At 42.6% G+C, this 25,138-nt stretch overlaps 1 protein-coding gene across 1 annotated transcript in view; it reads left to right on the top strand.

Moving 5' to 3' along the window:
* GRWD1 (glutamate rich WD repeat containing 1) overlaps positions 1-25,138 on the top strand; it is a 59,254-nt gene that overhangs the window by 17,934 nt on the left and 16,182 nt on the right. Inside the window, exons 2-3 of the mRNA XM_086930348.1 lie at positions 9,627-9,744; positions 11,651-11,816. Of these exons, the coding sequence (XP_086786474.1) occupies positions 9,627-9,744; positions 11,651-11,816 (284 nt within the window). The remainder of the gene's footprint in view (positions 1-9,626; positions 9,745-11,650; positions 11,817-25,138) is intronic.

The following is a 25,138-nucleotide window of genomic DNA, read 5'->3' as shown; positions in this document are numbered from 1 at the left end:
AGTTTTTAGCAGCTAGTCAGGGCTCGAGAAATTCACTCGACCGCTCGCATTTGCGAGTGAGATTGATTAAGGACGAGCTATTTTTAGGTCCTACTCGCCCTTTCTGGCGAGTAGGAATACAAACTTGACACTTGACCTCTGCCTCTGAAAGCAGAGGAAATGTGACAAGAAAGCAAGATTTAAAGGCATCTTTATTGCTCACGAAGTAAATGAGCAATAAAAATGCTTTTAAGTCTTGCTAACTTGTCACATTTGCTCAGTTTTCAGAGTTTGAGGTCAAGTTCATTTAAGTTAGGTCGAGGAGATTTTGTAGTTTACTAGACCTGCAGGTCTAGAGCATTTTATATGATTTGTCGAGCCCTGCTAGTTAAGAGACACTGTCTCCCGCCGCAAGTAAAAGATCCAATCCCGGTGGGCAGGCCAAAAGTGAACAGGGTGGTAACCAGGAGGGACTAAAGCCTGCTGGAAAATTGTAACATCCGGTTTTGCATAATTGGTGACGCAAAATGACGCGCACCAATGCAAAACACAAGCGGAGCAGAAAGCGAGCTTCTGCAATCGTATAGATTCCAAGAAGCCCTCGCAAGGTGAGGTCAGCGCATTCGCTGCTCACGCCAGGCGAGACCTAAAAAGGGGATAAAGCAGACACAAAAAACGATTGCCCTATTTCTCTCCTGGACTACTCCCTGAAAGTAATGAGTAGAGTCCTGTTAGTAAGACTGGAGAAATGGGATTCAAATCGGTAAATATACTAGGGCTATATGTTTTGCCGATGAGTTGGTCGACAATATTTTACTTTGGCCAAATCTAATCTCCCTGGGTGCTCCCAGGGCAATCATTATGTTTTTTCCTGTCTTTATGAGAACCTAACTAGCCACGTTTGGTTTGGACCCAGGGGGGATGTTTGACCAAATTTAAAGTGGGCTGAGATATTCGGCAAAGGTGTGTTAGCCCCAATATTATTATCCCTTTTTAATATTAGGGTAAATAATTACAGATGCCCTGAGTGCAGCTGGTCGTCTGATACTTGTACTGTTATATGCCGACGATACGATCTTATTAGCACAAACCCCAGTTGGCCTCCAGAGACTGATGAATGCTTTCGCAGATTTTATGACCTCCAAGAAAATGGTAATTAACAAATCCAAAACATTCTCCATAGATTGTGGGTTTAAGCATACATTGTTATTTAGGTCGAGCCTAGAGGCAGCGCACATGCACTGCTCTGCGAGGCATGGTGTAATGTCTCTGTGAAGTTAGAAGACACCCACCACACGCCCACTGCTTGTGATTGTTATATAGTCCGTCCTTCTAAAAGCTATTGTTTTGGTTTGTGAATACATTACATTTGTCCCACCTTGTAGCTGTTATGTGTCCGCACTTGTGTTTGCCTCTGCTGCATAGATCCTTTCAATACGGCCCATATGTTTTGGTACCCGCACTACTTTTTCTTTTGCCTCAGATTTTTTAAATTTTCCTGTTGTCTTTTACTTTGCTCCTGCCCCCTCCCGTTGTCTGTGTTAAACGTGCTCCCGCCCCCCTCCCATTGCCCTCATTTGCTTTGCTCCAGCCCTCCTCCCGTTGTCCGTGTTCAACATGCTCAACATCTGCTGAAGTGAGTTAAAATGGTGGTATACCACTTTCACCACCCCACCATCAGAGTTGTGGGCTGACTAACACAATCCCCCACCCGCCCCCAAAAAGACACAATACCCACCCTGAGGAGAAACAAGAGTGCATGAGCATAGATGGAGCTGGAGACTGCCAAGAGAAAGGATGGGCAACAATGGTCCGTCATTGATTAAGGGAGCTTAACCCGCCGAACAAGCGGCAAACTGCACTCCCGAGCACTGTAACTTACGGGGTTTGTTATGACACTTTCATGGTACTCAATTTCTCTGCTTTTGCAAGAATGGAGTAAAACTCTAGATCTGGAATTTACTGCATGTCTCAATGGTGAGCGTTCAACTTGTCGATCCAACCTGCAGCCTAGCGTATGCACCTCTTTGTTTTGTAATGCTCAGCTTGGCGTTGTGGGGGTCCTCAGAGCACAAAGATATTATCACTGATTCCTGTTAAAAGGCACCACATTGACATCTATAGAATTGTTTACTGTACTGTTAAGTTAATTTGAATGGTGATTGTGTAGCGCTTATTGTAAATATTGTTATTGCATTATCACCGTTATTTCTCTCCGTGTGGTGCATGTGATATTTTTGTTTGCTCCTGGGGGTGTGTTTGCCTGTAGCTTCCCATGTTGAGTTCTAGTGCCATATGGTCTCATGGGACCTCCCTCCCTACCCCGTCCCCCGTGAGACGAGGCTCCCATATGGCCATGTCTCCTGTCTTGTGCCTGTATGTGGGTGAATGAATTACAAAGTGATGAGAGGGAGGGGATCCTAGGCGCTCTACTGGGGCTGTGAATTCACATTCTGCAAGTGCCCCTGAATGAATATTTTTAATTAGGTCTTTTGTCAAGCCTCAAAGAGAAAGCTTAACAGATTTCTTTGATAGTGCACAAAGTCATAATATTCATGCCACTGGATGTTTGTGAAGATTCGTTTCTGGTTCGGACCAGGAAAACTAAGACTTTTTCAATTCCACTATTAATTACATTTTTTTTTTAACTGAACCTATTACTCTTTAATGATTTCCATTTTTACAACAAAAAAAATGGAGCAGGCAGCTCCAAATGTTTTTAACCAGAGAAACTGACTCCCTATTAGTAGTTTTTAACCAGAGAAACTGAAGTGCTATTAGCTTTTTGTTATTTATTTGTGACATAGCTGAAATGATGCAAACACGGCTTTCTCGCTGACCGTGTGCATATTCAGGCTTTTTCGCAGTTTCTGATTTGATCTTTTATTGAAAGCTGTTACTCTTTAAACAAGAACTCAACCATACCCGGAGTTCGATTGTGAGAAAGCTCAACACTCATCAAAGAAAGAGTCCCCAGTAGAAAACAAAAATTTCCTTTGCCGACATCGAGGAAATTCAGCCAGTATTTTTCTCCGGTTTAGTATATTTACAGACTAGATTTACATCGTGATCGTCCATCTAGTTTCTGACATGCAGTGGTTTTAGAATAGTGTGGTTGAAGATAGAAGGGTGAGAGGCAAAGCTAATAGCTTCAGCTAAACGCTTATAAGGTCCCAAAGGCGAGACCTATTGGCTATGCCAATGCTTTTTATTGTTGGCACCCCAATTGTTTTAGTGAATTAGTTTTGCTATTTGGATATCTTATTTGCAGGCAATGGGTAATGGTCACAACAAGTTTTAAATATCAAAGCTAAAATTAGCAGGGCTTCGTAAGGGATTTTTTAATTCTTCTCAAAATTGGGGAATCGACCCATCACCGAAATGGTTGCAACATATAAAGCAAAAGGAGTGACTACAGCCGTATATGGGGCAGGTCTTTGGGGCTATACGAACAGCAATGCCCTGCAAGTAGAAACAAATAGCTTTTTAAAACATGTATTATGCTTACCTTCATCTGTATCAAATACTATCTTACATCATGAGGTCAGCATACAGTTTTTAGAAGATCTTCTTTTGGCCAGACCTCTGTTAGTGTGGGAATTCCACGAGCTAAGGAAGAAACTGGTTTTACCAGAACAATAATTTCAGATTGTTTAGCTTTGAATTATGCCCTAAGGATCCCCTGGCTACTGTATATCCACTCACCCTCTGCAGGCTGCTCAATTTATCTATCTGGTCAGAGCCTACAAAGGTATTATTATTAACTAAGAGAAGAATTAAAGAAACCTTTCTTCAGTGCAAAGTGGATCAACGCTCGATGGAATATAGGAACAAATCGACAGTCGCCTTTTGGAAGTCTTTGAACCTGGAGATGGGGGGAAATAGCTATTTATCATATGTGACTAATATGCAGCATTGCTTTGTGCTAGTAAGAATGTGATGTGGCATCGCGCACCATTTAGTTGCCTTTCCAACTATGAAGTCCCGTCCACCTGATATGGCTCTTTGCCCCTGCGATGACCAAAGCAAAGAGCGCACTGCACTTTTTATTGTTTTGTAAATGTTATCAGAATCTCGGGTTTTTATCTTAAACCTGTTTGTTGCACAGAATATTAGGTCACAAAGTAGCTTTGAAATATTTGGCGATACTAAGTGAACCTTTTATGTGTTATAATGTTGCCCTATTTATCTAAAAAACTATTAATGTAAGGAAATGTATTAAGTAATAGTGCAGCAAATTAATTTTATAGCTATTTTGTATGTTTTACATCAAAAGGTCTTAATTTTTTTATTTGTTTTATTCCATATGTACATTTAGCCGAATAAAGTTTTACGACCGATTACTGTATGCATATGTTATGTCATTGCTGAGATGTAAAACTTTTTGAAAAAGAAAAAATATATTGTACCATCATGAATAGGTGTGATATGGGTAAATGCTGCGAGTGGCACTCCTGAGGTGAAGAGGGTCAAAGGGCTTTGCCAGGGTAAGGCTAGATACTTCCACATAGTAAGATTTTACACTGTAGGGCAGGAGGAGTAAGTGATTGTGTTCTTGCTGGGAAAGAAGTACTGATAAAGATGGTTTGGTACAGATGAGGGTAATGTCGGTGGCAGGAAAGAGAGCACTACTTGTTGAAATAATTCTGATGCTCTAGGAGCGCACATGCAGCAAGTAGGGAATTTTTTGTTTGAGACAAAAATGGTCAGGAGATTTGAAAGTAAACATGTAAAATTATTACTGTGAACTTCAGGGGGATATAAACTAAATAATTTGTGTCGAGGAGCAGCTAAAGGTACACACAAGCATCCTGTACCTGGCATGTTCCTCGAAGTGTAGTTCTGCTGAAGTTTTTTTATATTCATTAGAGTCCGTGAACATGTGCAAATGTGATTACATCATCCTGAAACCTTTTGGTGCAAGTAAAACAAAGGAAATGGACTTTGAAGTTCTAGATTTTGTGCTAATTGATAGCCAAAGAATTTATATTCTGGTTGGCCTGGCAGTGACGTAAATTTGTGCCTTCTTCATAGTGCGCGCATTCTGCCATGGTTGCAATATGGGGAGGCCTTGCCTGGCAGTTTGGGATGGACTGTTCATATGAGGAGCAGAGTCAGTGGCACTGTGTGTGAAAAATGATGGGTAGACATGTTACCCAGAGCAATTACATGTGGTGTAAACTACCGGCAAGCTTTCCTCATCACCTTTTATTGGTTTGTTGCAATTTGGGGTTGCCAGCTATAAACAATGGCATTGTTATCTGGTATGGTCTGTTCCGCGGCCCCGGGCTTTTAATTTGCCTAGAGCAATTGTGGTGGGTACATTGAATCTGTATCGCAGCTCTTACACTTTTATTTTCTAAATGTAAGTGGCACACTGGTCAGAACTGTTGGGTAACTGCTATTTAGAGTGGCTGCAATGCATTGCATCTGAATATGACCGACATAGCACTGTAAGCGCAGGAACCCCACAATTTTAACACTCCAGAATTGACCTCAACACAACATCCAAAATTTGATGACTCCGAGTCAGTTTCATGTGACAATGTGTTCCCGAGGTACCCAAAAAATCTGAAATACTGTAAAGTAAAAAGGCCCACTCAGTAACTGCGTTCTAGATAAGCGAAATAGTTGAAAGGATTTAATAAAAAAAAATCTAAAAGGTGGTACAGAATAATTCCCCTCGGCTTAGAAGGTAGCAGGAGGCACCGACGGACGGAGCGGGCCTCTTTTTTTGACCTGAGCGAGTGCCAGGCGAGGTGAGGCCATCTCCATATAAATTTATGGGAGAGTTCTTTGTTCATGATGTTGAGACCACCACATATTAAAAATCTAGTAGGTCATTTATTTTTATTTTCTCACTTTTTACAGTTGCAGTAGTGTAAATCTAACCGGTCCTAACGAAAGCCTTGTATGGCTGAAACATGTTGACCATATTATTTTCACAACTGGTAGTGATATTTATTTAACAAACTATCTTCACTCTATTTTTAATCTTGCCAGTATGATGATCCCCTTTAATAAAGTCGTTTCTTGGCATCACACTAGGCAATCTTAACACACACATTCTTTCACCACTTCACAAAATTTCTTTTCAGCACTGCAACAATACTCCATCTTCAACCCACCTATACTTTTTTGTTGGCTCTCTATCACTGATGGATCTGTCGCTAGTATTCCTCTACATACAATCAAGGAGGTACTTAGCTGATACCAGTTCTTAACAAAACCCAGATGACGAGACTCCGCCATTGGATGGGCTGATGGGTATTATTCCACACTCTTCTTGCTCTCCTTATACAAACTACTTATGAATGTACTGGTTCTTTGTAGCTTTCTCTTTAGACCCTTAGCATCCCTGTTGTGTTTTCTGTTAGTTAGATTGGGGGATAGGATGCAAGCTGGTCTTTAAATACTCCCCTTAGACCCCTCTCACGTTGTGTTTTTTGACGGTACAGAATAATTGCCATGAAGGCTCACAGCAAATAGAATATTTTTGATTCTGCACTTCTCTTAAACCCCTTCCATGTGGGCGTTTTTCACCTCCTGTGCGGGGGGTGAGGGGTGCCGTGCGTGCCGACGCCGTGCTGGTGACTAGCTCAGCTCGTCATGAGGCACAGCGGAGCTGCACTCATGACGAGCTGAGCTTATCACGGCCACACCCGTTTTTCGGACGTTCAGCACAGCGGGGAAATTATCCCCGCGTGCGAACGTTCCAACGGCCGCGACAAGCTCAGCTCGTCATGAGTGCAGCTCAACCGTGCATCATGACGAGCTGAGCTCGTCATTAGCACGCAACTGGTTAATTCTCCAAGCATCAAGCGGGCAGCAAAACAAAAGGGGAAATGAACAGGGTACATAGCATTAAGGAAAGCTCTGGCTAACCCCCAAAATCGACAGTTTTTATACATTTATTTACACATCGGAAATTAGTAAAACTCGAGGATATATAGTGGCATGGTCAAATGAGTTACATTCTTATCAAATCAGAGCAAAGTCTCATTAAATGTCATATTATCCTAACACCATCTCACTACATGAATATTGATTCTGCCCACTCTATGCTGTCCGGAGATGGTTGAACAAACTAGATACATGAACAACAGCAAGCTTTTATGAATGAACAGTGAGCTAGCAGAAAGAACTTTAATTTTAATAACAGTTTTGTAGCTGAACCGGGGAGAAGAATCATTGCGAACAGCAGGAAAAGTGAGAATGAAAATAAACAAAAATGATTCTGCTTGACGGTGTGCCACAGAAATAATAAACATTGAAATGTGCAGGTGGAAGACGAAGGTGACATCCATTTTGAAAAAGATGGCTGCTAGACCCAATTTGAGGCTTAGTTAACCAGGGATTAGAAAACATACTTTTAAACATCATAGGAGTTGTTTTAAAAAACTATAGTACTGTCTCAGTGTGTACATGTTATCAAGTGTAAAACCAGATTCTGCGCCTCTATAAATAATAAATATAAGTGCTCAAAAATCCCCCAAAGCGCTAGTATGTGTTAAATCATGTAAACACTACCAGAACTAGTACCCACACTTCAGCCTAATCAGTATTCTGGACAAAAATCCATACCTTGTGGCTCCATCTGAGACTGTTGATTAGGTGTAATGTTCTAAAAACTTACTTTAGTGTGCTTTGTACTAATAGTTGTGCAAATATGAATAAAGTGCACTAGCAGTCCATGCACAAATATACATTATCGGCCAATACTAAACTAATCAATAAATGGTGCATAATCAATTGATGTGTAAAGCATGGTGACCTGTACAGGATCTCTTAACTGCGAGCAGTTGAATCTTCAGCTCACTCGCTCTTTGTGTGTAGGTAGAGTGGGGTAAAGGTTATTTTAGGAAGAACCTGCTTGGACAGAGCGTTCACATTATCACTACAGGGCAGCCAGGGCACCATTGTCGAGTTTTATTCACTTCCTCAATCGCTGGCAGTTCCCGTACTCCTTTAAGTTAACAGAAACAGCTAGCCACCAAGTTTTTTAATGACCACTGTAGACACAGTGGTTTGTTGGCCCTGCCCACACACAGCAAAGCTTTCATGGAGCAGGGGTAATCTGCCGCCTTCACAATTAAAGAATGAACAACTGTTTTCTCTCCTTCCTTAACTAAACTGAATAGATCTTCAAATTCAAATGCATCATTTCAATTCAGTTTATTAAAGCTTTGGAACTCCAATGAGGTCCACTTAAAAGGAGGATACATACCAAATAATACATAAAATACAATAGAACCATGTAAAAATACAGAATGACAAGGTGGTCCGAATACAACATTTTTCAACATATAGGAGTATCAAAGGATAACATTTGTATTTAGCAACCAACAATGAGGAAACCGCAGCATCAAAGGATAATATTTAGAATTTGGCAGCCAACAATGTAGAAGCAGAGCATATCTTGGGTTGTGGAAGTAATAATTAGGGAGCAGCCTAGGCACCTTAGAACACTTTCATGGACCAAAGTTTGAAAATAGCAGCCAAAAATGAGAGAACAGGGCGTATCCTGAGATGTGCAAATAGCAAGCAGCAAGGTACCGAATCAGGTGCAAAATTACAAATTTAGGGTTAAAAATTAGAGCAACAAAAAGCCTTTAGAGTAGAAGCCAAAACAATGCGAAATACATTCGAAATTAGGAGAGGGTAAAACGACTACAAAGAAGGTCAACGATTCAGAAATTCTATCCCACTAGGTAACTATACAATTAAAATGTATACATAAATTCCCTAAAGTTAAACAATTTTACGCACACTGCTTCATTTTTGGGATTAAAAAAAAAGTTGCAAGCAGAAACTACATCTGAACACCATTTTGTAAAAACATTGGCCTAAGCCAGCGACGGCGATGAAAGGCCAGTGCCGGACAAACAAACAAAACATGATCCAAATTCTGGATGTTCAGTTCACAGAAATTACATTTTTTCCATGTTTGGAATTCTGAGACCGGTGTGCTGCTAAATCATTTAAAGGTAGGAGATTTAATCTAAATAAAAAGAACCAGCGTCTTGTTCCATGATCTAAGTTCCAAGTTAAATATTTCTGAGGCAGTTTCAGGGAACTAGTCTTTGCTATTATCTTTTGTCTCTCTTTAGTATTCTAGAACTCACGATCTATTAACCCCGATCTTAGCACTTACGTTTTTACAGAGGATTTGAATTCTAATAGCGGGAGGGAAATCACAGATTCGTCCTGAACGCAAAACAATTTTAGAGCCAGAGAGAAATCTTGATTTAAAGAGTATTTCTCCCCCATACTACCAAAAATTTCCTTCCACATAAAACCTCTTAGTGAATAAAATTCATTATTTTTAACTGGTATCCCCAGCATAAAACTCTGGAAATGCCTTGAATATAGGTGCTTATCAGTCGAAATACCTTGAATATAGGTGCTTATCAGTCCAAATTCAAATCTAATAGCAGGTGAAGAAACTAACGTATTAAAATTACACCATTTTCGTAATATCTGGCCTGCAATTTAAAATGTGCACTCTGGGTGGTGGTTAAAACTTTTTGCATGTGTTTGTAGATGTGGGTTGCAGAGCTTCCAATAAATTGAATTGAGTTTTCACTATGTTTTTAACAATCCCTTTGATTTAGGAACGAGATCTGAAACCTTAATCTCTTTTTCAGGCGCTCCATGTTTAAGTTTTGATGTCATCCCAGATCATCTTGGAAATGATAGAACTAACTTCCCGCTCACTGTTTTCCTCTGCGCTGGCACGCAGGCAGACACTGCTCAAGCAAACAGGTAAAACTGCTCTGTCAATCAAACGGTCCTCCTTCATGCCACCAGCAAGAAGATTCATACACACTCTAAGGTCTGATGAGCAAAAGAGCAATTTTATTGGCGGCGATGACACCCGAACCGTTTTGATCACGGGTCAGAGAGTGCACATTCGCTCACAAGAATTTGGAGTGTATGCAAATCTTTTTGCTGATGGTGTGAAGGAGGGTTGTGATTTAAGTGGGCTTCCCACCCAATCGCTTTTTGCCGAATAAAAGAGGGCAGAAAAACGGTGGGATAACCGTTCTGAAAAGTGTGTGTGTGTGTGTGTAAATATTGGTGGACCAAGCTGAATAAATCTCAAAACAAAATCTGTTGTTTGTGTCCGTTACAGTGGTGTACAGTGATTCACGATTGGTTTCGAGAATAGATATATATGTGTGTGTGTGTGTGTGTGTGTGTGTATATATATATATATATATATATATATATATATATATATATATATATATATATATATATATATATATATATATATATATATATATATATATATATATATATATATATATATATATATATAGTTTAATGGTGCCCCCCCAAATATTCTCCTCCTTTTTTTAATGAGACCCAGATTGAATCACCTTTTTTTTTTCGTGGTGTGTGTTTTACATAACTCTTTCATTACATGATGGTACTTGCTGGTTACCAAAGCACTGACAGGTTTACAAAATCTCAAGGCATAAGATTTATGCAGGTAAACGTGCATAAGAACATGGGCAGACAACTGCCTTGAGTATGATATTCAGAGGACGGGGCTGTATACTGGAAAGCCTGTGAACAATGGATTTTAAGTGATTTGCATTACAGAGTGGATGGTATTGTTGAAAGCACTGGAGAGTCCAGAGAGAAAGGTTGATGTTAGTCTAGGGCTATTTATACATTTTATTTGAATGGGACCCTGAAGTCGATATAGAAACTCGGGACCATAGCCTTGATGGAGAGGGCACACAAGCTAGCAGCTTGTTATTAACCAATCCCTTGCTCTGGGGGTTGAAGCTTGCCACTGTATGAGGATGAACTCTATGTTGGTCAGATTGTATTTGGTTGACTGATGAAATACATCCTGGATAATGTTCAGGCATAATCTGAGGTTGTGGATCAGATTCGGGCCAAACGTTACACTGCAGCTGTGTGACCTTTGTGTATTGATGAGAATATCCTGTTTGACCAGCGTTCTTTGTAGAGATTGAAGATCATTGGATAAATCTGTTACTTTGGTGCTTGATGCAGAGTACTTCGTTTTGAAGAATGTGAAGTGTTTGACATGATGGCAAGAAGGAATATAGCCAGCAGCAGTGCTTAAGGAGGTCTCATGAACTTGCATTAAAACTTTCGGGGGGCACACTGCTTGATTGACACAGTCAAATTCTTGGCATCGACAGAAAATTCCAGTCCATTGACTTTCTGAAAATACTGCCAGTAAGTCTCCAGTGCAAATATATCTTTTACTTCGACATCAAGTTCTTCCCTCTAAAGCTAAATATTTGTACATAATTCTTTACAGTAGGCATCTTGCCAGGCACCAACTCACCAACCCCTTCTTCTTTCACTAGCAGAATTCTAGGACTAGACAGTCTGGTCCTGCACTGTATAGCAAGCAAAAAGATAGTGAGAGCAAAATACCTGAGGTACATTATGTGGCCTGCACAGTGAAATCTGGCAGAATCCACGTCTACTGCTACCCTCTGGAAGAGTTTGTCTACCCATATTTGTGGTCACACTGTTTGTCATCTATTGTGATTGCTGAAAACGAATGTGACCTCTGGCCAACCTTGCACCATCTTTGTGGCTTGTTAAAGGGGGAATGTAGTGCTGAAATAGGTGTAATGTGTAAACAAAATTCATATGAATTAAACACTTTTTTCAGGCTGATGGTGTTGAAGATGCATAACCTCCACCGGACAGGCAAGGTGCCAAAGGAGGGCTCCGATTCAGAGAGCAGCGATAGCAGCGACGATGAGGACGACGAAGAGAAGAAACCACGCCTGGAGCTAGCCATGGTGCCTCACTATGGAGGGATCAACCGTGTCCGGGTAAGACTTTGAAATCCCTGACAAAGAGAGCTCCATGCCATAGAGGATGTGCTCCGCAGGATCCAGTTGCCGCAAGTAAGGGTCCACCTCCTGATATCACCAACACCCCAAATATAATATACAGAATGCTCGAGCGATCAGGTGAGGGAAAGGGAAGGGACAGCAGGGAAAGGAACCTGAAATAACAAGAGACAAAGATATAAACAGAGCAAGTAAAATAAGACTACTCTCATGTATTCTCACTAAACACTTCCTATACCTTTTTGGAACAGATTGCAATCTCAGCTCAGGAGAACCCCCAGGACCCTTCTCAAGCCGTGTCTTCTGTCTGTAATCAGAGAATTTCTCATAAGTAGCAAAACCAAAAGCACATAACATCAGCATATCACTGTTTGGTCATCCCCCTATACATATCCTCATTCCAACAGAAGCCTTTTAAATGATTGTTCTGTGTGTTCCATCCTCATACAGTGGAGACCTCTCCACTGAATCCTCAATGCAATATTAAAGAAAAGTTAGGATCCCTTCCTTCCAGAGTTACCAAATCAAAATGTAAAAAAAAAAGCAATAAGCTGGGATAAAGCATAATCCACAGACTTGGTAGTGCGTGGTAGAATACCACCGCATTCCGCTCTGCTAGTAAGTTCGTAAAATGTATCACCAAGAACACGGCAGCGTGTGGTTCCTGTCACCATTGCGCTCTGCTCTGAATGAATGGCAAAAGTCTCAAGGAAATGAGAGCTCAGAAGTCACAGCGCAAATACAAGGTTAAATTCACCCCGCGGTGTCTCTGTAGATGCCAAGAAAACAAAACTAAGAAATCCAAAACCTCCCACCAAAACACGGAAATGCGTAGTTAAGTCACCACTGCATTCCGCTTTGGGAGCGCACTGAAACTAACCCCAACCGCACTGTCTCCTAGCTCTCCCTCGAGACAGGAGGGCTCGCCGCAATGCAGGAATCACTGGAATGCAAAACACCAGCTAACTCTTGCGTCTGTGAACACCACGGAGGCAGGAATAACACTCCCAACCGGTGGACCGCTTGCTCCCTCTGCGAGAGCGATTACAGCTTTGAAACCCAGAATTATGCGCATCGGCCGATGCGCGACCTCAGGTACTTCCTTCCCTCAGGGCATCATGGGAGATGTAGTTTGAGTACTTGTGAGGCAAGCGGAGCTACGGCAAATCCTGTTTGCTCACTGTATTGAAAGCAGGGGTGTGTGAAGGTGGATTCTTTTGCATTCTGTTACGTCTGTGCTCTTTTTTCACTTTTATAAACTTCACCAAATCAAATTTGTGATGCCAAACAACTATGGCTAATTTGTACCCACCAAAAACATGTGCAAACTTAACCAAGTTACAAATATTTACTGTCCATTTTAAATTTCACACTTTCCAAATTGAGACGTTCCATAATAGATGGTGTTTTTTTTTTTAAACGTTTAAGAAGCATTTTGTAATTGCTTTCCTGGATGAACAAACTTTCATGGAACATTCCTTCATCACCATTATACAGGTTCTCACAGCTCCAGCTCTTCTTTGCTAGCTAGGTTCGCACGCATACCAAGACATACATACAATCTCCAGTTCACGTCCACATCAAAATGTCTTTTCAGAACTGGTTTCAGGGGTTATTTGATCATAGCAGCTACTGCATGTCTCAGCAGGGCCTTCTTTACGGCCCAGATGCAGGAGATAAGGTCCCAGTTACAATTAGTCTGTTAATGTTCTCACAGGCTGTCACAACTTTTTCTGTTCTGGACCATCTGCTCTATCCAACTTCAGGAAATAATTTCTGCAGCGTGAGCAGGCTTCACTGTTGGTATGAACCCTTATGTCTTCAGCAGGAACAAGGGGAGCGATAGTTTGCCTCCTGTAGCGGCATTCAAGTCCTAGATGGGGCCAAGTCTCACCAGGCCTCCCAGACAGTTAAATAAAACGTCTTCAGGCGGCTGACTTCTTTTCCTCTTAGACTCCATCAGGCCCATTTTTTTGGGGGGGTGGGGGAATGCAGGGGAAGTTCCAAGCATAGTCCCGCTAAATAGTAGAAACAGACTCTAATTGGCAAATTCTCTGGGACACGCTGCAATTTCCATACTTTCTCTACTCTAGAATCTTGGCAAAGTTGCCCAGTTCCTGTTCTGTCTGGCAGTAACTAGTACTGTGCCCCTTACAGAAAACCAAGAGCAGGACTCTACCTGTTTGCTGCTTTTGATTGTGCTTTACTGGAACTTTTGTAGGCTGTAAACTCGATATATCTATATATCTATCGAAGAACACTCTTCTTTCTCATTTTTTTCCGGCTTGAGTATAAAGAGCACGGACAACAGGATTCTTTCAAATACCGTTCTGTTCATTAGGATTCACAGACAGAGACGGCAGTCATAACGCGTTTCATCCCTCCCTGGGGACATGATCACATGACGCAATGCTACCTATGGCAATGATTTTTAAAGGTTACACTTTTTTTTTCTTCTAAACATCGTTTTTCATTGGGTAATAGTGTACCACGTGATATAATGTGCAAAACTGTTACTGCTACTTCTTTGTTATTTGCTTTGGTCCCTTTTTCTGGTTTAGCGCTGGGATGCTTCCGGGTAACTATGCGCTCTATAAATCTTCATTCAATTCAATTCAATTCATTCAGAACTGTGCTTGGTGCTATTTAGCTTACTAAAACTGCATAACAGTACATTATGACATCCATATTCATTTATGACTCATCATTGTGTCATTCTTAGTTAATACTGGGATAATACCCAAAGTCAAAGATCACAATTGATTTTCTTGGCATCATTTCAGTACTTACTTTGTTTTGATGTGGATTTATATAGCGCGAATAGCTGCCCAGAGGCGTCCAAGCGCTGAGAATACCTGATCCGACAGAGGGGGGAGGCACGGGAGAAGGGGGAGGTTAGACAGAATGAAACGGGAAGGTTTTCAGTTGTTTACGGAATGTCGTAAGGTTAGAGTTGGATCTTAAATGCGGTGGAAGGGTGTTCCAGGCCCTCGCCGCATTGTAGGAAAAAGACCTACCTCCAGCTCTAGATTTCCTTACTCTCGGGGTGACTGCTAAGAAAGACTGATCTGATTATAGGTTCCTGTTGGGCCTGTAGTGATGGATTAGGTCCTGTGTGATCTTGGGGCCAGAGTTCCAAAAAGACTGGTGGGCTATGCATAAGGCCTTGAACAGCACCCTTTGACGCACAGGTAGCCAGTGGAGAGAGACCAACCCGGATCTGACTGACTGTCTGCGAGGGATGTCAAGTAGCAGACGTGCAGCACAATTTTGCGCTATCTGCAGCCTCCTCAGAGTGGATTCTGGGGCTCCGAGGTAGAGGACGTTATTAAAATCAAGGCGGGATTGAATCAGGCCTTGTATCGCTGCTTGCTTGGCTTCCATAGGAAGAAGGGGGAAAATTTTCTTAAGCATCTTCATGATGCCAAAGCAGGTGGCCGAGAGTTTGGTGGATTGTACATCGAAAGAGAGTGATCTATCCATCCATATTCCCAAACTTTTAATACTGTTTTTGGGGGTAGGTGGAGGGCCCATACTGGGTGGCCAAAGGGTGGTCGGGAGGCTGGAGACCGAGTTGCCGAGGACCATAAGCTCGGTCTTGTCTCCGTTTAGTTTCAAGGATGATAAGGACATCCAGGATTTTACCTCCTCTAGACACTCTCTGAGTCCGCTCTGTACAGGTAGATTGGTCTCCTGTGTAAGGGAGACCACTAGCTGCGTGTCGTCCGCGTATTGCAAATCATGATGTTCAGTCTACTTGGGTGGCAACTAGATGAGGCAATAACTGAAATGATCAATTAAACTATTATTTTTAGGTCTCGGCTAGCCGCGCGGAAGCGCGTCTCCGCCGAGATCTTTTGTTAGCGAGTGTGCTTCCCAGGAGACAGTTTCGGCCGCGGGCATCCTTGGAGCCGATTTGAAACTGGAACGCGCGCTGTGGCCAGGCGCTGTCTCCTGGGAAGCTCAAGCACCACACACGCATGCGCATACACACACACAAGCGCCCATACACGCACGCACATACATACATACAGAGACACCCCACCCTGACACATACACACACACATGCGCACACACAAGTGCACCGAGGCCCTCCCTCCCTCCCCCCCCCCCGCCGTCACCGTCACACACATACATACACACACAAGCATACACGCACACACACAAGTACACCAAACCCCCCCCAGCCTTTTGGAGCTTACCTGGCCAATGTCGGGGACTCTGCTCTCAGCACGCGGCGCCCAACCTCCTGCTGGCGCGGCCCCGGGGCTCCACACCGCTCAGAGGAGCCCCGGGCGCGAGACGCATTTGACTCCGCCTGCCTCCTTTTCCGGTCTGGACGTGGCCCCGCCCCCGTCACAGGCGACCGTGCCTGACTTCCGGGGCGGCCGCTGCGGGATTCCGGGGGCATTTAGGATGCTCTCTCAGCTTGCACTGGGCACACTCCTTAGTTACTGCAGTCAAAATAATGCTCATGAGTCACGTCTTTGGTAACCCCACTCTCCCTTCGAGTAATTCTCCAGCAGCGATTTCTGCACCCGAGGCCATCGCCTGTGACTGCCTCTCCGTCTCCTGACACCCCATCCATCTCTGCTCTCCCCTCGTGCACCCTTCTAATTCTCAGGTCTGCTTCTTTTGAAATCCTCCTTTATTGTAGCTAAAACTGAACATACACCGCCGGCTGCTCTTGCATCTATGGTGCATACTTTTAATTTATCCTGCTGTATTTATGTATTCGGAGACTCTCCTTGCTGCATGACGCTCTCTAGCGCCCCTTCTCGGTGGTCGTTCGTGGCAAGAATGTTAAATAACTAAATACAAGTAAATACATAATGCTTCTAACGTGCACTTATTGTCATGTCGCAGAATTATACCCAACATCAGCCTTATTCACGCTGTGGGTGGCTGGTCACAGTCAGGTTTAGCGAGATGTGGTGAACATCAACTGTTCGAGGTTCAGGCCGGTGGTGCACGGGTAGCTTGGGGACAAGCGTGCACCGGAAGCCGAGGGTGACGTGCACCTCAGATAGTGTGGCTTGGTGATGGACATGCTGCTGACTTAGGTTCAGGCCGGTGGTGCACGAGCAGCTAGGGGACAGGCGTGCACCGGAAACCGCGGATGAGGTCACGTGCACCTTCCGCAGGCGTGGCTCGTTGAAGGAATCTGCTGACTTTAGCGCTGCGCGAGGACGCCAGGCCAGCTTTGGCGAAGTCCATGAACTCTCAGCCGTGAGTTGGAAGTTCACGGGGGCGGAACCTCACACCCACTGCGAAAGGGGCTTGGGGAGGGTCGGGGTGGTGAGTGCAGAGTGGTGAGTGCAGAGTGGTGAGTGCAGAGTGGTGAGTGTGCAGAGCAGTGAGTGCTGTTGAGTGCAGAGTGCTGTGTATTGGCAATGTTAATGACAATGCCATTTATTTTTGATTTAAAGAAAAAAAAATGTCATGAGCAATGCCAATAGCTCTACCTTTAATGATGCCGAGACCATTGCATTGCAAATGCTTGTTTAGTCTGCTTTGCCTCACGGGACAGTTCATTTTCAATAAATATAGATATAAATATAAATCCATAAATATATATAAAAATACATAAATAGATATATATACACATATCCATAAATATCAATGTAAATCCAATAAATATGCATTAAAACAACCCATCCTCTCAATTGTAAAAATGAAAATCATCTAGTTCACATAGTCTCGTTGTGCAAATTTCGGAGAAAAATTACATATAAACACTATATCATTGAGACAATTATTTTCACCACTTCCCAATCTCTATTTTTTTTATATATTTTTTGTGGCGTTTTGGGATAAATCCCTATTGTCTCTTGGTGTCCGATCTTTACATTGAGACCCTTAGAAATTGTCCAGTTGTCTGATCTTTATATCCTAGTTGGCTAAGTTACAGTTGTTGCTGGATGTACCTGTGCAAAAAAGGTGCATGTGCAAAACATAAGAGAGCAAATAGTGCACATTGTGCCTATTAAAAAGTTTAAGGTAGCTTTAAAAAGACTATGGGGGGAATGTATCTATTGTAAGCAGTATAAATACATTGAGGCTATACTAGATCATTTTTGATTTTTAGTTTGTTGTATGATACTTCATTTTAGCAAACTTAGTAAAATTAAGTGCTAACAGATCTTCAATTGATCTGTAACTGGTCTAAGACACTGATCATATATACTGTGGAATTGGAGCTGACACCCTCACTTTACAGGCGTGCATATAGTTCCTCCGAACTTTTCAGTCCATTAGGATGCTTACTATCTAAACTTAAAATGTAATGCATCTCTAACAGTCTGAGGGTTTTTTCTCTGTCACCTCCTCTTTTGTTTTTGGGGACCGAATCAATAAGAAAATATTTGCGATCCTTTGGGATACCCTCTTGTTTTTCTTGAAAGGGGTATGATCGAGGTTTTTGATGGCTCGTATGTGTTGGAGCATCCTTTTATGCCCTGGTAGGATGGTACTTCCGATGTATCTTAAACCACATGGGCACTCCAACACATACACCACATGATCAGTCTTACAATTTAGGGCTTTGTTTTTGTCCCTATTTGGTCCACCGAAGGGCGTAGAGTAGTCAGTGGTATTCTCCCCATGTTGGCAGGCATTACAAACCTTGCATTTATAGAATCCTTTTCTTTGCGCCAGCCAAGAGCCCTTCGCTGGCGGAGCACAGGGGTCATTATCCACTAATACATCTTTCATAGATGCCCCCCTTCTGTATGTTATAGAGGGTCTTTTAGAAACGGTTTTACCGATTTATAGGATCCTGTTTGATGAAATGCCTATTTTTTTATTGATTATCTTTCTCGCTGCTGTTTGTTATTGGTTGTAATTAGTATAATTCTAAAACTACTTGAAGTTTCCTCTTGGACACTAGGAACATGTTGAGTATTTATTAACATTTCCCTGTCCACTAGATTACACTTGGCTTTGAACCTCTTGATGCATTCACCTTGCGCTGATTGTAATGCTTCGCCAGTGCTGCAAATTCTCTCCAGTAGCTCACCATAGGAAATGCTCTGTATTAGGTGATTAGGGTGTGCACTACTGGCATGCAGGATTGCATTCCCTGCCGTGGGCTTTCGATGTAATTTAGTTTCCACCCTTCCTTGGTCTGTAAACACCTCAACATCCAAGAATGTTACCCTGGTTTTACTCATGTTCGCAGTAAAATTTAGATTTAGACTATTTATGTTGAGGGAGTCAATGAACTCACTTGCATATTTTTCCGTACCTCGCCAGACCAAAAACAGGTTGTCAATAAACCTCCACCAGCACTTTACATGATTGGTCAGTGTGTTTGAGTGGTTTGCCTTGAGGACCAGCTCCTCCCATCAGCCCATGTGTAAACACGCGTAGCTGGGGGAGAAGCTGGCTCTCATGGCAACCCCCCGCAGTTGTTGGTATAATACATTTTGGAACATAAAGATGTTATTAGTTAAACACAATTCAACCATGTTGATGATCATTTTGCTGTGCTATATATATATAATATAATATTCCTGGCAGAAGTTAGCACTGTAGTTTTTTTATTTTTATAAGTCCACTTCGTCATCGACATCCCCATTAGTTTCTCAATACCACTGTAACCTGATGGCAACCAAGCGCTTATTAGAGGTAACCAATCCTATTGGTAAAGTTTAGTCTTTTAGCTGTTTAACTGGCAGCTGTTTCAGCAGTTACTTCCACAGATTATAGCTCCCTCCTCTGCATTTATCCTTTACAGTCAGAAGAACCAGATGGTTCTTGTCATTGGAAAAGATAGTCGCATAGGAGTGATGAAATTTTTATTTTTTACATATTTTACTACACCGCCACAAATTTTCTTTTGGGTCAGATTTTTATACTTTATTCTTTAGCCACAGACGTTTTCAAAGAACTATATTTCTTTTTGCTGATCGTACCACCTTGCTTGGGCCATTTGGTATTTCGCAATATTAAGTAATGAATTACCACAAACCATTTTTGCACGATATATTGTTCTGCCCATTGTTTTTCACGCCGGTTGCTTCAAAGGGCCTATGCAGCAGTTTAATACGAGTGAATATTTAATCTTTTACATTAGTTGGACAGCTTGAATCAAATATTATACTCCTGCCCTTTTTCTACCCATATTGATAGTGTGGTGGGTTTTTTTCTTTCTCTTTTCCCTGAGGGACTCCTCACAAGTGCCCTTTTAATTCCTTCACCTGCTGCAGTAACAATTCAGTCTTGACCCTGGGCCTCATGGGAACAGTCCAGCCTGAACCACATACAGCTGGGTCTGAACTGAGATGGCGAAGTTTCAGCATTCCACCCATCATCTCCTTGTGTTTGCTTAGTTCGCCCTAAGTTGGCAGAATATGCCCAAACGGGGGTCCCTTTCTCACTTTACCACTGGATTCAAGCTAGCCTGGCTGATGAAGGGTGTTACCCAGAAACCGGTCCCATGATGTTTGTTTCTGGTTCAGGGAAGACCTGGCTTGGCAGTTCAGCTGGACTGTTTCCATGAGGCACAGAGTCGAGACTGATTTGCGTGAGTGTCTGAAAAGTTTAAGCGCTCCGTCAAACATCTCCTTGTGGACACTTTATCATATTCTGACATGATCTTTGTTGTGTGATTTCCATGCCGACTATTTTCAAGGCTCTTGCATGGACTCTTTGAGCCTGAATCGACCTTTGGCACGGCCCTGGCTTGGCACTCCCTGTTAACATGTTGCGTCATCCTCCCCTATGGCCAAGGAACCCTCTCGCAAATTGTACTACTCTTCTCTCCTTGAAATTCAATTGCGCTGACTTTGTTGTCCGGAACTTTAGCTCTTGTGCAAGACTCTTGTCTGATTTACTGTTTTGTCGCACCTGAAAACGCTTGCCCACTAGATAGGATGTTATCTTCAAAGACGTTCTGGATCGTTCAGCACTGTTCAGGTGAAACCTGGACTCCACCATCATTAAACAAAGGGTTTGCAGTTCTTGCAGCGTTTTAAAAAGTTCTTGCATGAAGATTTGAGAATTCCGCATTGATTCTAAAAGGTAGCCCTTTGTATAATTTATTTATTTGTTTGCTTCCTGAATGGTCTTCTTGCATAAGTTCTAGTCTCTGTCAGCGACTGCTTATTTTTCAAGAAGTTCCACAGGTTTTGAAGGCACCATACATCTTTTTTCATAACCCCCAATTTTTCATAGAAAACTTTTTATTCTTACATTTTAGGTGCATATTTATACTGTTACTAGCCCTTTCAAGGTGGAATTGCAACCTACTCGGAAAGAGTTGGCTATCACAAAATCTTCCATGTTGACACCCTTCAGATTTCTCTGTATCAGATGTCCCGCATTACATTCAACTTGGGTTTATTTGCCTAACCTCGAACAGGATTGCTGTGTGATCTGACCATAAAGTCCTGCTATGTAACTCTTCTAGCCGAATGGGAGAGTAACCAGTCCAGTATATGACATCAATACTGGATTGGACATACATCACCACGTTGATCAAACCCCAAACCCCAAACCCCCGGCCTCCTACATACCTCCATTCTGTTAACATCAGAGCTTTTTGCTAGATCACTGATTAAAATATTTTGACTTTGATGGTGCAGATTTAACGTTGTAAGCTCTGGCAACTCTATTTGGAACATTTTGTTCCTTCGTGAGGGTCATTATGAACCCTCACCTACTTGACAGTGTAAGCTGTCTGGTTGCGAAAGACCTGTTTGTGGGCTTACTAGGAACTTGCAGTGGGCTTACAGCCCGCCCATTGCTTACCATTGGTTGGCTTAATTGTCAATTGCTTCTTATTCCATGTTCTTTCTTGTCCAGCTTGTGCTTATTCCTCCTCTGAAGCTTACCCTCTTTACAATCATTTTGTTTGTCTGGCTTGTACCCTCCCACTGCTCACTTTTAGCACACTCTTTTTTTCTCATTTTCTTTTTATTCAAGCAGTGCAAATGGCTGTTTCTACCATTTTAGTGTTTGCAGGACTATTTACAATGTAGGGAGAATAAACAGCTGGGTGAAGAGGCAACACATTTTTACCTCAAACTCTGTAAGGCTTCTGTTTTCTTACGCAGCATCCCTCCACACCCCAATAGTGTTCTGATAGGCCCAAACAGCCGTACATACACTTTTTGCCTATTCCATCTGTATATGCGTCCTGTTGATTACTAATGACTATATTCTTATTGCGCCATATGTGCCACAAGTCTGGAAATGTACTTCTTGTTTGCTGCAGTGGTTGCAAGGAACTGAAGTGACCCTGTCGGGCCCTTATCCTAGTTCACCTCTTAGCTACCCCAGACTCTAAATCCATGCACCACCGTCAAGAAAGCGCGCCCCAATTACAAACAATCTCTGTTCTTATAAGAATCAAAAAAAAATTGAAGCCACAAAGATCACAGGGACTTCAGCGGAGAAAACAGTGGAGCGACGCTCCTCCACCCACATGAAGGAGCCGCCTCTGCCTATACAACATCTCTCGGGAACCTGTTGGATACTGATGGCATTATTAGTTTTGCACTCTAGGTGCCGCATGTATTCAGGTTCGGCAATGTAGTCCCAGCTGCGGCAGCATTAACAAAGAGATTATATGGTAGATCAGCCTGAAATTTTTGGCTCTTGATCCCCACTTTTAACAGAAGTTCTTCACTGGCTTGCAAGAAACATTGGATTTTAAGTATATCTTTTTAGATGCAACTGGGGAAAACATTCTCTTCATCCTTGCATCCTATAACGGAACTTGGTTCAACTGCACACAACTTTTTTAACAATTACATTTGACTTACAAAAGTGTTATTTATTGCAACTTTAAAGCAAGGACACTTTTCTTTTTGAGCCTAAGCATATGTCGAATGGGCCTGTTCGGCGGGCCTCGGCTCCTCCAGAAATTAATGGTAGATGCCCAGAGTAAATAGATTTGGGGAACTTTGAGAAAAAGACACTTATTCGTTTTTTATAAACTGTGGTAAGTGAAGTCAGACACTGTACTTCATTGCATGAACATATCAAATTATCAACTGTAAACAGATGTTAAAGGTAGATGTACAGTAAAAAGGATAGTGTATTAACTTTTAGGGTCCAGTAAAATGAAAAAAAGCGGGCCTAGAAGAAGCACTTCAGCTGCGTAGGTGCCTACTACTGACAGCCTTCCTAGCAAATGTGTGTAAAGTGAAATTTAATATGATCACAAACTGGGAGCCAGCATAGATGTGATAGACAACCTGAGAAATAATGCAGTAAAACACCTGGTCATCAGAGCAAACAAATATTGAAAAAAAAGAATAGTGTAATCTTGAAACAAAAAAATGTCAAAGGTTAATTGTGAAGTACACTATCATTACATCTGAATGACTTTGATATTGACAATCGAGCAGAGAGTGACCAGAGGCCCCTTAGAGCATCTTTCAGTCTCTCCATTGCTATATCTTGCACATTCATACCTACAGGCGAATCAACGGGCGAAGATTATGATAAAGTCCAGCGCAGGATAAAATCGACCGCCAATCTCGGTACACAATTGTCTGCATGGATAATTAACAATCAAAAACTGCTTTGTTTTGCAAGCCCTCTTAGACTACTGGCCCACTCTCCTGTTGGGCTGCATCGGGGGTTGGGGGGGGGGGGGGGGGACACCGTCTGCACAACAAAAACAGGGACCAAATGATCTAAACCAGCACCCAAATAAGGAAAAGCCGGAAAGCAAATAGAAGCGCCAATATATCCCAAATGCAAGACGAGGGGGAAAAGTGTTGCAGGGTGCCGCAAATTGATTACTTCGATCTGCCTACAAGACACGTGCATGGGAGCAACGTATTAAACTAATTGAGGATGCCTGGCTTAAAATCTTCTCTCTTAAGAAAAAAATCCAGCTCCATTTTGGAAATATATTAACCAAGTCAGCAATAGTGGCCAGTCCAAGGAGAACGGGGTACCCGAGAATGTTTGGGTGAATCGCATCAATCAGCTCTATAGCAGTGGGACAGAGGAGCTGTCAGCCCTCAACTCGCCTCAAGCACCAAATCATGAAAACGTCCAGGCATCTCCGAAGCCGAAGTGATCAAGATCATCAGTCGTATGAGGAAGGATGGCGCACCAGGGCCAAATGGAATACCAGCTACAGTTTTTAAATGAAATCGATCTTTCTGGGCAGAGCTGCTTACACCGCTCTTTAAACAAGCCTTTCTTACAGCTACAATTCCACCTACCTGGCAGGGCTCAATATTACATCCACTTTACAGAAAGGGTAACCGTTCAGATCCGGCCATTATAGTCTAATAGCTTTATTGGACATCGAAGCTAAGGCCTATGCTAACGGCTTGTTGGCAGAACTCAAAAACTGGGTTACAGAAAACAGCATCCTTCCCCGCACTCAGCCAGGCTTCAGATCAGGCTGTTCCACGACAAATAACATAATAGCACTGTCCTACCTGTCGTGGAGAACCACTCTGGCCAATCATGTACCTCTATTCTGCTGTTTTGTAGACTATAGTGCAGCATTCGATAGTTAGTGTCAATCAAGGGATGTTATGGAACAAATTAAACTCCCGGGGGATACCATCTGCACCCCTCTCTGCACTAATGTCACTGCATCAGAAAACTTGGGTGAGGATTAAACCAAGCGCCCACTGGCGTAACGAAAAGTGAGGGGGCCTCCCTGCACGGTACTTAGGGGGGGCCCCCTCCGGGCTCAATCAGGAGCTCTTACGGCCAGAGTTCAGTGCCGAGGGAGCCCCTTGGATCTAGGGGCCCCCGCACCGCATGGGCTGCGGGGGCCTGTGTTACGCCCCTGCAAGCGCCACAACAGTATGTGCAAAAATTACAACAAAAAATGGTCTGAAGCAAGGCTGTGTACAAGCCCCTCTACTATTTAATCTTTATACCACCGACTTGTCTAAAGAACTGGCAGGCGCAACTCTGGTAGCTCCAAAATTGGGTGGTATACGACTACAGATTATGCAATATGCCGACGACGACATTATTATGAACCATACAAAAATAGGTCTACAAAGAGCACTCATTGCCCTTAATACATATAATACAATCTTCTGATGAATGAGTCCAAACCCAAAGTCGTGATTTTTGGGAAACATTAAAAAAAGAAAATGTTGTCTTGGCGAGCAGGAGGTCTACATATAGCGGCCTGCACTAGCTATAATTATCTAGGAGTTTGGTTTAACGAAGGAGGACATCAAGTAGCCCATCTCAAACACCATTGGCCCAAGGGAGCAGGGCTCATACATAGTCTGAGCCACTTGAATCAGCATTTAGACAGTCCCACAGCCGAATCAATCATGAGGGTCCTACGAGCCAAACTACTT

This window comes from Lissotriton vulgaris, chromosome 7 (genome assembly GCF_964263255.1).
Source record: "Lissotriton vulgaris chromosome 7, aLisVul1.2, whole genome shotgun sequence".
Lineage (NCBI taxonomy): Eukaryota > Metazoa > Chordata > Amphibia > Caudata > Salamandridae > Lissotriton > Lissotriton vulgaris.
The sequence above is the reverse complement of the archived record's forward strand: the minus strand, read 5'-3'. Positions and strand labels throughout refer to the sequence as shown.